At 48.9% G+C, this 13,169-nt stretch overlaps 2 protein-coding genes across 2 annotated transcripts in view; both read left to right on the top strand.

Annotated features, from left to right (window-relative positions):
• The first annotated feature begins 299 nt into the window (after window positions 1-299).
• On the top strand, window positions 300-5,060 carry aqp10a (aquaporin 10a). The gene is made up of 6 exons (XM_047050181.1): window positions 300-539; window positions 1,257-1,383; window positions 2,939-3,076; window positions 3,234-3,352; window positions 3,510-3,727; window positions 3,822-5,060. The coding sequence occupies exons 1-6, from the start codon at window positions 375-377 to the stop codon at window positions 4,042-4,044; spliced, it is 990 nt and encodes a 329-aa protein (XP_046906137.1). The 5' UTR covers window positions 300-374; the 3' UTR covers window positions 4,045-5,060.
• Window positions 5,061-10,048: 4,988 nt separating this feature from the next.
• The window catches only part of atp8b2 (ATPase phospholipid transporting 8B2), a 19,028-nt gene continuing 15,907 nt past the window's right edge, over window positions 10,049-13,169 (top strand). The window contains 1 exon segment of the mRNA XM_047050144.1: window positions 10,049-10,384. Coding sequence (XP_046906100.1) covers window positions 10,279-10,384 — 106 coding nt within the window. The 5' untranslated portion in view covers window positions 10,049-10,278.

Here is a 13,169-nt window from a genome sequence, read left to right on the forward strand (position 1 = left end):
GAAGGTCCAAGGCAGATATGATATGAGTGGTGCATGTTGTATGGCTGAGCAGATTGGTGTCAGGGAACCTTGGGAGTCAGACTAACGTGACATGTGATGTTAGCGAGGGAGTACTGACACATGGAGACTGAGTGCTCTGAAACACTACATCTACACTGCACTGACCCCTCAGGACCAGAGACCAACTCCAGCATCTCCACTACCATCATCTGACACAGACAGGCAGACAGACAGACAGACAGACAGACAGACAGACAGACAGACAGACAGACAGACAGACAGACAGACAGACAGACAGACAGACAGACAGACAGACAGACAGACAGACAGAAAGACAGACGAGCCCAGCAGAGACAGACAGAACACCAGACTGTATGATGAAGGAGCTGCAGGAGTTTGCAAACCCAGCAGGACTGGGGAACAAGGTGAACCCCAGCCCCCTCCCTCCTCAGAGGGGGCTGAAGCACAGGGGCCTGAGGGTCACCAACCCTCTGCTCCGGGAATGTCTGGGAGAACTTCTGGGAACTTTCGTCCTGCTAGTGAGTATGAGAGGACAAGCTGTAAACAAACAGACAACCGTTTTTGATAACTGTGATCAAATCATATTTACGTAAGGATATTCTCTGTAAAAAGGCAGAAGGAAATTATGCATAAAAGCAGTATGTATACAACTAATGAATCTAACAATATAAAGTTTAATTCTGTGTTGATCCTGTAGTTTTTAGTGCCCTGATTTTCTTATCTTGCGAAAGAACCAAAGAATGTTATGACCCGTGTATAATAAATGAGTTTACACACCACATATTCTGAGGGCAATTTAGATATTTATTAATATGAAGTTGAAGAGTAGGTAGTGTTGTAGTTTGTTCATTTTTCCGTGTGTACAGTACGTGTAAGTGCATGTGTGTAGTGTGTGTGAGCAGTTGTGTAGTGTGTGTGAGCAGTTGTGTAGTGTGTGTGAGCAGTTGTGTAGTGTGTGAGTCTTTTTGTCCTTGCTTGGAAAGGTTGAGTGTCGTTCCCACTTCTGTTTCATCTGGACTCAACTGGACAATCTCACTCCCCCTCACTCCCCTTACTCCCCCTCACTCCCCCTCACTCTTCTCCTCTTCTCCCTCCTCACTATCCTCCCTTTCCCTCCCCTCTCCCTCTCCTCCCCTCTCCCCTTCCCCTTCACCCTTCACCCTCCCCCTCCCTCCAATCCCCTCTCCCTCCCCTGTCCCCTGACCCCTCTCCTCCTACTTCTGCTGCTGTTGTAGATGTTTGGCTGTTCTGCTGCGGCTCAGGTGAAGACCAGCAGAGAGACTAAAGGACAGTTCCTCTCGGTCAACATGGCTTTCTCTGTGGGAGTGATGTCTGCTATGTATCTCTGTCAGGGGATCTCAGGTAAACAGTCTGGTAGTCTGGATCCACAACCATCCATTCACCCCATTCATTACATTCATTAGTTCACTCCACCGCTCACATTCAGCAGAAGCTTGATAATACGTTGGTGTAAAACAACCATGATGTGACCCAGTAGTTGTAAGATTGTGATTTATTGCCTCAGCAAGTCTGGTGTTCACACAATTTATTTACAGTCTCAATAGCAGCTTTACCACAGCTAGCCACTAGTTGCAAGGCTAAACATTAATGGTGCTGCCAAGCATTGTGAGTTACAGGTTCAACGACACTGTGGTTTTCCACAGAGCAGAGTGCAATCAACAGGACAGATACAGACCGAGGCCTTGGGAGAACGGAATATCTTCAAGGCTCTCTCTCTCTCTCGCTAGTGTTTGGTCTTAACGGAAGCGAACACCTATGATCTCTTATCATCCTTCCTTTTATCACTCTGTCCTCTGACCTTCCTCCTCCTCTGTCTCCTCCTCTGTCTCCTCCTCTCTGTCTCCTCCTCCTCTGTCTCCTCCTCTCTGTCTCCTCCTCCTCTGTCTCCTCCTCTGTCTCCTCCTCTCTGTCTCCTCCTCTGTCTCCTCCTCTCTGTTTCCTCCTCTGTCTCCTCCTCTGTCTCCTCCTCTGTCTCCTCCTCTCTGTCTCCTCCTCTGTCTCCTCCTCTCTGTCTCCTCCTCTCTGTCTCCTCCTCTGTCTCCTCCTCTCTGTCTCCTCCCCTGTCTCCTCCTTTGTCTCCTCCTCTGTCTCCTCCTCTGTCTCCTCCTCCTCTGTCTACTCCTTTGTCTCCTCCTCTGTCTCCTCCTCCTCTCTGTCTCCTCCTCCTCTCTGTCTCCTCCTCTGTCTCCTCTTCTCTGTCTCCTCCTCTCTGTCTCCTCCTCTCTGTCTCCTCCTCTCTGTCTCCTCCTCTGTCTCCTCCTCTCTGTCTCCTCCTCTCTGTCTCCTCCTCTGTCTCCTCTTTGTCTCCTCCTCTGTCTCCTCCTCCTCTGTCTACTCCTCTGTCTCCTCCTCTGTTTCCTCCTCTCTGTCTCCTCCTCTCTGTCTCCTCCTCTGTCTCCTCCTCTGTCTCCTCTTCTCTGTCTCCTCCTCTGTCTCCTCCTCTCTGTCTCCTCCTCTGTCTCCTCCTCTCTGTCTCCTCCTCTGTCTCCTCCTCTGTCTCCTCCTCTGTCTCTTCCTCTCTGTCTCCTCTCTGTCTCCTCCTCTGTCTCCTCTGTCTCCTCCTCTGTCTCCTCCTCCTCTGTCTACTCCTCTGTCTCCTCCTCTGTTTCCTCCTCTCTGTCTCCTCCTCTCTGTCTCCTCCTCTCTGTTTCCTCCTCTGTCTCCTCCTCTGTCTCCTTTTCTCTGTCTCCTCCTCTCTGTCTCCTCCTCTGTCTCCTCCTCTCTGTCTCGTCCTCTGTCTCCTCCTCTCTGTCTCCTCCTCTGTCTCCTCCTCTCTATCTCCTCCCTGTCTCCTCCTCTCTATCTCCTCCCTGTCTCCTCCTCTCTGTCTCCTCTCTGTCTCCTCTCTGTCTCCTCCTCTCTGTCTCCTCCACTTGGTCCATCTCTCCTTCTCCAGGAGCCCATCTGAACCCTGCAGTGTCTCTTAGTTTCTGTGTGCTGGGCAGGGTGCCCTGGAACAGGCTGCTGCCCTACATCCTCTGCCAACTGTTGGGTGCCTACCTGGCATCAGGAATAGTCTTCCTGGTCTACTACGGTCAGTGAGACCCTTCCACACACACACACACACCACTCCACACTCACACTACACTCACACGCCACACACAATAACACCCACCTACATAGACACACACAAACCTACTTTTATTGCTATGTTGTCAGATATAACCCTTTGCTTCCTCTCTCTCGGCCAGATGCTATCATGGAGTTTAGTGGGGGGGTGTTGACTGTGTACGGCCCAAACGAGACAGCATCTATCTTCGCTACATATCCCTCAGACACCTTATCACTGGGCAACAGCTTCCTGGATCAGGTGAGAGGGGGAGGGGCTGTGCTGGGTCAGTCAGGTGAGAGGGGGAGGGGCCATGCTGGGTCAGTCAGGTGAGAGGGGGAGGGGCGGTGCTGGGTCAGTCGTTAGCCTACCCTCTCCAAGCTGTTCCATGTAACTGTGTCTGTCTTCTGGTCTGTAGGTGGTGGGCACAGCCATGCTGATGCTTTGCATACTCCCATTGGGCGAACAAAGGAATACTCCCGCCCCCCCAGATCTGATTCCACCTATCGTGGCAGTGATTGTCTTGGGGATTGCCATGTCCATGTCGGCCAATTGTGGCGGAGCGATCAACCCCGCCCGAGACTTGGGGCCACGCCTCTTTACGCTGTCGGCAGGCTGGGGCACAGAGGTGTTCACGTACGTGCATGTGGCTCAAACACGCACACACATGTTGCTCTGCTGCACAGTGAAGTGGCTTCAACTCTCTCTCCTTTCTCTTCTGTCTCTCCAGGTGCTACAACTATTGGTTCTGGGTGCCTCTGGTGGCCCCCTTGCTTGGGGGCTTGGTGGGCACCCTGTTCTACCTGATCTTCATAGACTGGCACCTGCCCGACCCCGACAGCCCTGGCCCCGCGGCCCCGCTGCCCCCTGGACCCCCGGCCCCCTACGAGACCTGGAAGGAGTCCCCATACCCAGGGAAGTACAGGATGGACCTGAGAGGGACCAAGTTCTAGAGCAGACCTGGGCATTGTACATATCCTGTCCCAGTCCGGCCAGCTTGAGGTAATTCAAAAATTAAAAATAAATGTACTGAGTGGTTGGAAATCTGTAGTCCTGAAAGACTACAGTGTCAGGCGATTTACGTATGTGCACTTACCCAGCCTCACCGACAGGAGACACTGAGTTAGCTGTTGGTTAGCCCTCGAAAATGTCGGCTCATGGTAAAAAACGAAAGGTTGATACAGTATGTAGAGTTTTAACAAGACATGGACTCCTAAGTATCTGTTTACGGAAGTTGAAGGCAAACCTGTGTGCTTAGTTCGTGGACAACAGGACGCTGTGTTGAAGGATTACAATTTGATTCGGCACTACGGGACTAAACACGCGGACAAATACAAGAACTTGACTGATGCAGAGTGGGCGCGGGCCGCTGATGGTTTGCTAGTTAAGCTGCAGACCCTGATGATCAGCTGTCCTTCTCATATCTACCTCAGACGTTCAACCAGACTTCAATGCGCTTGTTCAAGCCCAAGACAGACTGGATTTTTTCCCATTGAATAAGAAAAAACTGAACTGAACTGGAAAACATCAAAAGCACTTATTGTAAATGACTTCACAATGTTGCAAATGTTTTATGTGCTTTGTTTCCTGTTTTCCCCCGTTTTATATGGTATTTACTTTTATTTTGAAATGATTGTGCAACAAGCTGCTGCTAGGTGATGTGATCGGACGTACCTGCAGAAGAAGTTTGGAAGGATTGCGCACTCACGTGTAGCTCACAGAATATTTAAATTGAATAAATACGGAGATAAGTTAAAGTTAATTAATTAGCAGTACAATATATAAGGATAGTTAGCAACTGGTTGATGAGGGAACAAGGTTTGTTTGATTAATATGTTTAAGTTTAAGTTGTTCATGTTTGTAATTTGCTATACGGTAATGGTGATTGCTAATTAGCTACTGATAACGTGTGTCGTGTTTGTTCGCAAGCGAAAAAAGGTTTATTGAATTGTAATTGAAGCACATCATGTAAGAGTCATGTTATTGTATTTGTATCTGCAGCTCTTACGGTGTGTTCGCAAAACAAGGTTTGAATAAAGGAATAGTGAACCATCAGAGATCATCTTTTCAACCGTGATGCTATACTTACTGCTTTTGTATAAAGTTAATCAATTGCTGGTCTTTAACATTCGTACTTTTGTGAAGGTATGTAAAAAATAGATACTTGTGACATATTTTCATAGCGTTATTGTAACATGTAGTTACTACCAGTAGCAGTTCAAAACCATATAATTTACTGTTTTGTTATAAAGTAATCAAATAATCAAATATCTAATAATATAGAGCAGAATTAAATTCAGCCTGGTTTGGCCCGCCACAACGGTCCCAATTTGTCATGTGGCCCTTCAGGAAAATTAATTTCCCAACCCTGTTCTAGAGAACCTTTCCCTTATGCACGTGTGTTGCTCTGCTGGTGGGGACATGGTTCCCCTCAGGGAGAGGAGGGAGATGACTGGTCTGTGCTGCAGGAGCAACACACAGCTTCTGCTGAAGGAAGGAGGGAGATGACTGGTCTGTGCTGCAGGAGCAACACACAGCTTCTGCTGAAGGAAGGAGGGAGATGATTGGTCTGTGCTGCAGGAGCAACACACAGCTTCTGCTGAAGGAAGGAGGGAGATGATTGAGAGTTTCAGGAAGTATGAAGGCTAGATACCGTGGAGGCTGCTATGAAAAGAGGACTGATGCAATTGTAGCAGTGTGGTGCTTACACTGTAACAATCAGATGATTGTGATACGCCAGATAATCTTCCAAGCACTGATTTAGGTTTGTATAGTGAATACTGAAGTTTAATATAATGTTCATAAAATACACAAATAATAGTACAAAAAACAATTATAGTTTTGGGGGTTTGTTTAAAGTTAAAAGAAGTATGAGTGTTAGCATGAGCGGAATGAGAATGTAACGGATCGAAATTGTCGCAAGATCACAAAACTAAATTGAATTCTCTAACAGGCTGATGTACTCCAAAAGGCCAGCAGATGTCATTACAATACCCAAATAAACGCACATGGCAAAAAGGCGTATCGGGCACTCAATATTTGCGCAAATGTCTACAGCATTGTCTGCTAATAATAACGTTTTGCAACCCGCAGGTGATGAGTGAAGAAAATGTAGGCCTATTAGTAGCCTAAAACAAAAGTCCTTATTTATCGGGGGCCAACAGTCTGACAATACATTTATAGCAAATAATTTCCCTCCACATCGTTATTTCCTGTAAAAGTGTGCTGTGCTTAAGTAATACTTAATAAACTCAAATGTCCTTGTTTAAAGCGATCGAACTGGCTGGAAAGTGCGCAGAAGGGTGGTCGAGGTAAACAGCCCCCTCCGTCCTCCCGCTCCCTGTCTTACCTCGCCAGCATGTCTAGCATCGTGCATCCATAGTGCCTGGATCCTCCAACCACAGTGGCCTTACGGACAAGGGCAAACGTTGCCTCGCTATGTCCACATAATCAGCATGGAACCGGCGAGAGAAATGAGAAGGACGCGGCTATTACAAATGGGCTGGTAATTCCAACTAGAATAGGTAGGTTGAACTAGCAGATCTATGCCTAACTCGACAAATCATGTGTTCAGTAAAGTGATTTGATTTGAAGCCGTTATCATTCAGAGCTCAGTTTGATTGTATGAAGTAATCAGCCGACTGTAATCGCTTTTGAAATTCGTTAATCTTGTCTCTATGGTAGCTAGCCTACATAAATCACTCCAAATTAACTTTAATCCAAGTAGGTAGCCAACCTGAATAAAGTTTTTTTAGTCTTGTGAGCCAGATATTTTAGCTTAATGTTGACACAATTGTGATGGGGCTGCGCTGTGCAGGCCAACTGTAGACTATTTTAAAGTTTGTGGATGTTTTGAAATGGATGATTGTATTAGCAGCAGTGCTGTGCTTAAGTTTTAAGAGGGATTTGGCAGCACCAAAATTCTCGCATTCATCTTGTCAGGCTACAGCGCCAGTTGAGAGGTATTCTGACTAACGGCCAAGAAAGGTGCTTAGGTAGTCAGTATCCCTGGTATTTTACACATCGTCAGAATGCGATCTTTATTCCGTAAGGGCACTGCAGGGTCCGCGGGGGGTTACACAACCAGGAAGGAGCATAAAGGTGGTTAGTAAGAGAGATAGAAGTGAAGGTAAACGTGACAGGTGTTTCCGCCTTAGATTTAAGCCTTTTCTCGGGCACTTCATGAAAAACGAATGGGACAGGGCAGAAAGAAAACAGAATAATGGAAAGTTGGGTATAATGTGAGACAGGGTGTAAAGATCGAGGCAGAGAGCGTGAGGTGGTGTCTGGAAAGAGGAAAGCTGATCAGCTCTCCATGAGAGCGACGGTCTGCCTGATGTATTGATTTTAGCCCTCACTATACCAGCCAGCCAGCCTCCTCCTTGTGTGTTAGCATCCAGCCTGGCAGGGTGCTGCTTTGTCCTCATGTCTCCTCTGGTCCCACACGACCAGGTGGCAGGTGCTACAGGGTAGACATGATGAAGCACATGCACATCCGGGACAGAGTAGCATATTATCTCCTTCCTACTCTGGGAACAGGGCAGATGTAATGCAGTTTAGAGACAGTTAGACAAACAGGCTGACAGGCTGACAGGCAGAAAGAGTTTTAGTTCCACACAGGCGGATGCAGCTGAATGTCATTTCCTTATTAGAGCTCAGCCACAGACTTTCTGTTGTACTCTGTGTGTGTGTGGTGTGTGTGTACGTGTGTGTATGTGTATGTGTGTGTGTGGTGTGTGTGTATGTGTATGTGTGTGTGTGGTGTGTGTGTGCGTGTGTCTCACTTTGTGTGTCTGTCCCAGTGATCCACTAAATGTAAATGACACTGTTTGGTCCACATGACTAGGCAGCCTCTTGGTATGGTACTGGAGTACTGATGATGTCCCTCTACAGTCATGTGGAGGGAGGCGTTCGTGTTCCTCTCGCCTGCCGATCTTGGTTGAGTGGTCACTTCCTGTCTCAGTTTCTGAGTGTGTTAACACAAATACTAGCACCTGCTCGTCCTACACACTCTCTCACATTCACTCTCAACCACGTACAGTACGTTTACAGTAGTCACCCCCCAGCCTGCATACACAGCCCCATCACCCCCCAGCCTTCATACACAGCCCCATCACCCCCCAGTCTTCATACACAGCCCCATCACCCCCCAGCCTGCATACACAGCCCCATCACCCCCCAGTCTGCATACACAGCCCCATCACCCCCCAGTCTGCATACACAGCCCCATCACCCCCCAGTCTGCATACACAGCCCCATCACCCCCCAGTCTGCATACACAGCCCCATCACCCCCCAGTCTGCATACACAGCCCCATCACCCCCCAGTCTGCATACACAGCCCCATCACCCCCCAGTCTGCATACACAGCCCCATCACCCCCCAGTCTTCATACACAGCCCCATCACCCCCCAGTCTTCATACACAGCCCCATCACCCCCCAGTCTGCATACACAGCCCCATCACCCCCCAGTCTGCTGTTCATATTGTTTTGTTTCTCTCTCCTTCTGCCCCCCACCTACCCCACCTACCTTTCAACTCCCTTTCTGAACCTTCAACCTGCACCTCTTCTGTACTCCCAACTGCCATCTTTGCCCCTCCACCCCCCCTTCCACCTCACCTCACCCCCACCCCACCTCACCCCCCCCCCCCTCCACCCCAGCCCCCCCCCCTCCCACAGTCCCATGGGCCATAGTGGAGTGCTGTTAGCAGAGTGGACATGTTCAGGAAGAGGCCTCCTCCTGGTAAGTACCTAGATGTGGGCTTACTGTGTGTGTGTGTGTGTGTGTGTGTGTGTGTGTGTGTGTGTGTGTGTGTGTGTGGTGTTACTGTGTGTGTGTGTGTGTGGTGTTACTGTGTGTGTGGTGTTACTGTGTGTGTGTGTGTGCCATCTGACAAACTCAAGGAAATTCACATTAGCACCCATTGCTGTATAAGTGTCCTGTAGGCTATTCCAGTTAATGAGACGGAGGATGTGTGTGTTTGTGTGCGTGCGTGTATTTACGAGTCACAACTGTACTGTGAGTGAGTGTATTTGTGTACCAGCTGTATGTATGTGTGTGCGTGTGTGTGTGTGGGTGTGTGTGTGTGTGTGTGTAAACACATGTGACAGAAGTATGCTGTTAGCAGTCAGGTCGAGCCCTCTGTTGGCACCAGACTTCCATCAGGCTGCACATGCTCAGACACCTGCCTGTAGCCCCGCCCACCGCTGCAGTGTCTCCGCTCCCACAGACCTAGAACCACTCAGGAAACTGGGCTGTTGTGAGAAGCCATCTCGGCTCCAACCCCCCTCAGAACGGCATCTCCTCTGGTACTCAGATCCAAGATGGCACCCAGTTTCTTTCACATCCCAGCAGAGGCAGTTGCCTTGACAACGTTAGCTTCAAACAAACTGTGATTGGTCAGACCCCTCGCCAAATAGACATCCTTTGCGATTATGTCATCCTTAACAGGGAAATGTTGTTGTTGGTGTCAGAGAAAACAAGTTAGTTTCTGAAATAAGCCAATATTGGGATTGCGCTTGTTATGATAATAGTTGCCAGGTTACATGAAAATACCTAGATGTTCCGATCTATACATTTTATCGTGTTTTAAAACACTCTACTAAATGAGATTAGGCTACATTATATTCTCAAACCTACTTATTTACGCAATTTAATGAACACATCTTAATTATTATAACGGTTAGCATTATATTAAGAACAGATGCGCGTGATGTTTGTCCGTTTTTTACTACTTCCGTGCGGTCCTTTGCAGTATCGCTAAAAGTCAGCGTCAGCAACGCCGTAATAGCGGAATGAAGGTTCCACTAACAGCATCACGGAGAACGAAGCTGGCAGAAGTCAAGACAATATCACAGAATGACCTCAGCGTTTCTGCGGCAGAGGGAGAGAGAGATAGAGAGAGAGGGAGAGAGAGACACAGAGAGAGAGGTATAGAGAGACAGAGAGAGAGGGATAGAGAGAGAGAGGGATAGAGAGAAAGAGAGAGGGACTGAGAGAGAGGGATAGAGAGAAAGAGAGAGCAGTAAAGGGAGGGGGCTGATGGACGGAGACACTTGTGATCTGAACTGATTCCGCCCGGACAGGAGAGAGGGCATTGTAGCTAGCTAAACGTCTGACCTAGTCTCCGCGATGTCGACGCAACTACGGACTTTTAAATCCCTATAAAAGTAATACTAAAGTCATAATGACTATTCCTAAAGATATTCCTGAAAAGTGGTTCCCCGTCGTATTTCCTCTACAACGGAAGAAACAAGGACTCGATGCGGCCAAAACGAAACAGAAAGGGACAGGTAGCCTACCTTTATTCACTTGTGTCGTTTGTTACTGGAATATATTTTCTTTCGCGAACAAATGTAATGGATGGAATCAAAATTCCTGTCATGAATGTTGTGTTTTTATATAAATGCTCTGAAGAATGCAACCGTGCCCTCTGAATACAGACTTCCTTTTTGTGAATAAATCATTCCATTTCCATACAACATCTGTGTGTTGTCGTCATTCCCACCTGCGCCATCGCTCCCCAGTTCCAAACTGTTAACACCTCAGGAGCTCCATAAACAACATTGTAGAAGTGCGTGCGTGCATGTGCGCGCGTGCGTATGCATGTTCCCACACTGTCTCTCAACGTCATCAACGGTTCCCTTCTCTGACCTTGCCATAGTCTGGGCGGTGTGTGTGTGTGTGTGTGTGTGTGTGTTTACCAGTTATCCTTATGTACATGTTCCTGGTTAATGTACGTATGTGTGTACACAGTATGTGCTGTAGTGATTCATCTGCAGTTCCCTGACACAGTACTGTGTCCAAACTGTTTCAACTCAATGTTCGTCTCTCCCCTTCTGCGGATGTCCCTCTCTCGGACCCAGTCTAAACCGGTTTTGATGTCAGATGTGAGTGTAGTTCTTGAGACCCATTTTGGGTGCGCTGTAGCGATGCCCTTGACAGACTGTGGTCTCCTAGTGTTTACCTCTTAAATAGTCCTCTCTCTCAGACCACTACCAACATCGTCTTGTCACATATAACAGGGGCTTTAAATGACTTCCTTTTAAGGCATGTTTGTTAGAGTTCCATCAGGCTAGTTAGTGAATGTTTGTGTGTGTGTCTTGTACCTGTGTGCATGTGCGTGCGTGTGTATGTGTGTCCTTGTCTTTGGAGCTGAGACACTGATCAATCTTACAGGCGCCAGTCACCACCGATGATCACGTCTGTGTGTGAGTGTGTGTGTGTGTGTGTGTGTGTGTGTGTGTGTGTGTGTCAGCACACCTTCATTTGACCTCAGATTGGACCAAGCCATCAGATTTAGTCACTGTGTCATCTCTCCATGGTCGGACGAGTCAGCTGTGTGGTGTGTGTGTCTGTGTGGTGTGTGTGTGTCTGTGTGGTGTGTGTGTGTGTCTGTGTGGTGTGTCTGTGTGGTGTGTGTGTGTCTGTGTGGTGTGTGTGTGTCTGTGTGGTGTGTGTGTGTGTCTGTGTGGTGTGTGTGTGTCTGTGTGGTGTGTGTGTGTCTGTGTGGTGTGTGTGTGTCTGTGTGGTGTGTGTGTGTGTCTGTGTGGTGTGTGTGTGTGTCTGTGTGGTGTGTGTGTGTCTGTGTGGTGTGTGTGTGTGTCTGTGTGGTGTGTGTGTGTGAATGCCATCCCATTTCCTGATAATTATATTAGTCTGTTTTAATTAGATTCCTGTAGTCATAGAGCTGGAAAAGGAATGTGTGTATGCATGTCATGTTGACAGTGTGGAGGCTGGAGCAGAGCTGGGTTTAGCAGAGCTGGGTTTAGCAGAGCTGGGTTTAACAGAGCTGGGTTTAGCAGTAGACTGAGTCTCACATGAGGCTGCAGGTTGTTGTGTAGTTGATCCTGTCCTGCTCTGTCACCATTCTGGGTTTGTCCTGTCCTGCTGTGTAGCGCTGGCCCACGCCGAAGCTGGCACAGCCCTGGCCCTGTCCTTGAGCTCGTCCCAGCCAGCCGGCTAGAAATGCTTAATGGACCAGGCTAGAGACACTCATATTCTCTGGCAGGGTTTGGCTGGGGCTGGGGCTGGGGCTGGGGCTGGGGCTGGGGCTGGGGCTGGGGCTGGGGCTGGGCTGGGGCTGGGGCTGGGGCTGAGGCTGAGGCTGGGGCTGGGGCTGGGGCTGGGGCTGGGGCTGGGGCTGGGGCTGGGGCTGGGCTGGGGCTGGGGCTGGGGCTGGGCTGGGGCTGGGGCTGGGGCTGGGGCTGGGGCTGGGCTGGGGCTGGGGCTGGCTGGGCTTGGCAGGGAAGCTGTGCTTGGCAGAATTGTGTTTCTATGCCTCCCTGGAAGAGGCAGCATGCAATGTTAGGGGGTTAATGCAGAGTTGGCATCCCCTGAGAGAGAGAGAGAGAGAGAGAGGTATATTCAGGGGAGTGGAGGAGGGGGGAGAGAGACAGACTCACAACATGGACAGTCATCTCTGCACACGGCCTTAGTTCAGACCCATCCTCATAGCGACTGACTGAGGGTACAGCTCAGTACAGTGGACCCACAGCACTCTACCACAACTAGTATTACACTAGCCTGTTGTATGCTCTAAAGTTACCTGTCCTAACATGCCCTACTGCTGGTCCAGCTGCCAGACAGACATGACGTCACAACTGAGATAAGAGTCCTGTTGGTCCCAGCGAGCTGTGTGGATCAGCTGGAGGATGATGAGCTGAGGGCTGGAGGATGATGAGCTGTGTGGATCAGCTGGAGGATGATGAGCTGTGTGGATCAGCTGGAGGATGATGAGCTGAGGGCTGGATGCTGCTCTTGTGCTGGCTGGGGTTCCTGCTACAAACAAACTCTCTTTAGAGACCACAGCACCTCGTGTAGAAGCAGGCTGCGCTGGGCTGTTTGTCAAACATCACAAACACAGGAAACCACAACGTTAGACCAGGGGCACTTCTGCCTACAGCCGTTTCTCACGTTGTTTCATCTCTTGTCAGAGCTTTATAGGACACTGTTATATCTGGCTAGATCTTTATAGAACACGTTACATCTGTGGTTAGAGCCTGATAGAAACACTGAAACAATACCTGTTAGAGTCTTGTAGAGCATTGTTATACCTCTGGTTATAACCTAGAAGAA

This window comes from Hypomesus transpacificus, unplaced genomic scaffold, assembly GCF_021917145.1.
Source record: "Hypomesus transpacificus isolate Combined female unplaced genomic scaffold, fHypTra1 scaffold_101, whole genome shotgun sequence".
NCBI classification, from domain to species: domain Eukaryota; kingdom Metazoa; phylum Chordata; class Actinopteri; order Osmeriformes; family Osmeridae; genus Hypomesus; species Hypomesus transpacificus.

What these genes read in the sequence shown, in the direction of transcription:
- aqp10a (XM_047050181.1), top strand. Translation starts at nt 375, where the DNA reads ATGATGAAGGAGCTGCAGGAGTTTGCAAACCCAGCAGGACTGGGGAAC. An exon ending in TCTCTGTCAGGGGATCTCAG is followed by an intron (nt 1,384 to 2,938) that starts GTAAACAGTCTG and finishes CTCCTTCTCCAG; the next exon opens with GAGCCCATCTGAACCCTGCA. An exon ending in AGTCTTCCTGGTCTACTACG is followed by an intron (nt 3,077 to 3,233) that starts GTCAGTGAGACC and finishes TCTCTCGGCCAG; the next exon opens with ATGCTATCATGGAGTTTAGT.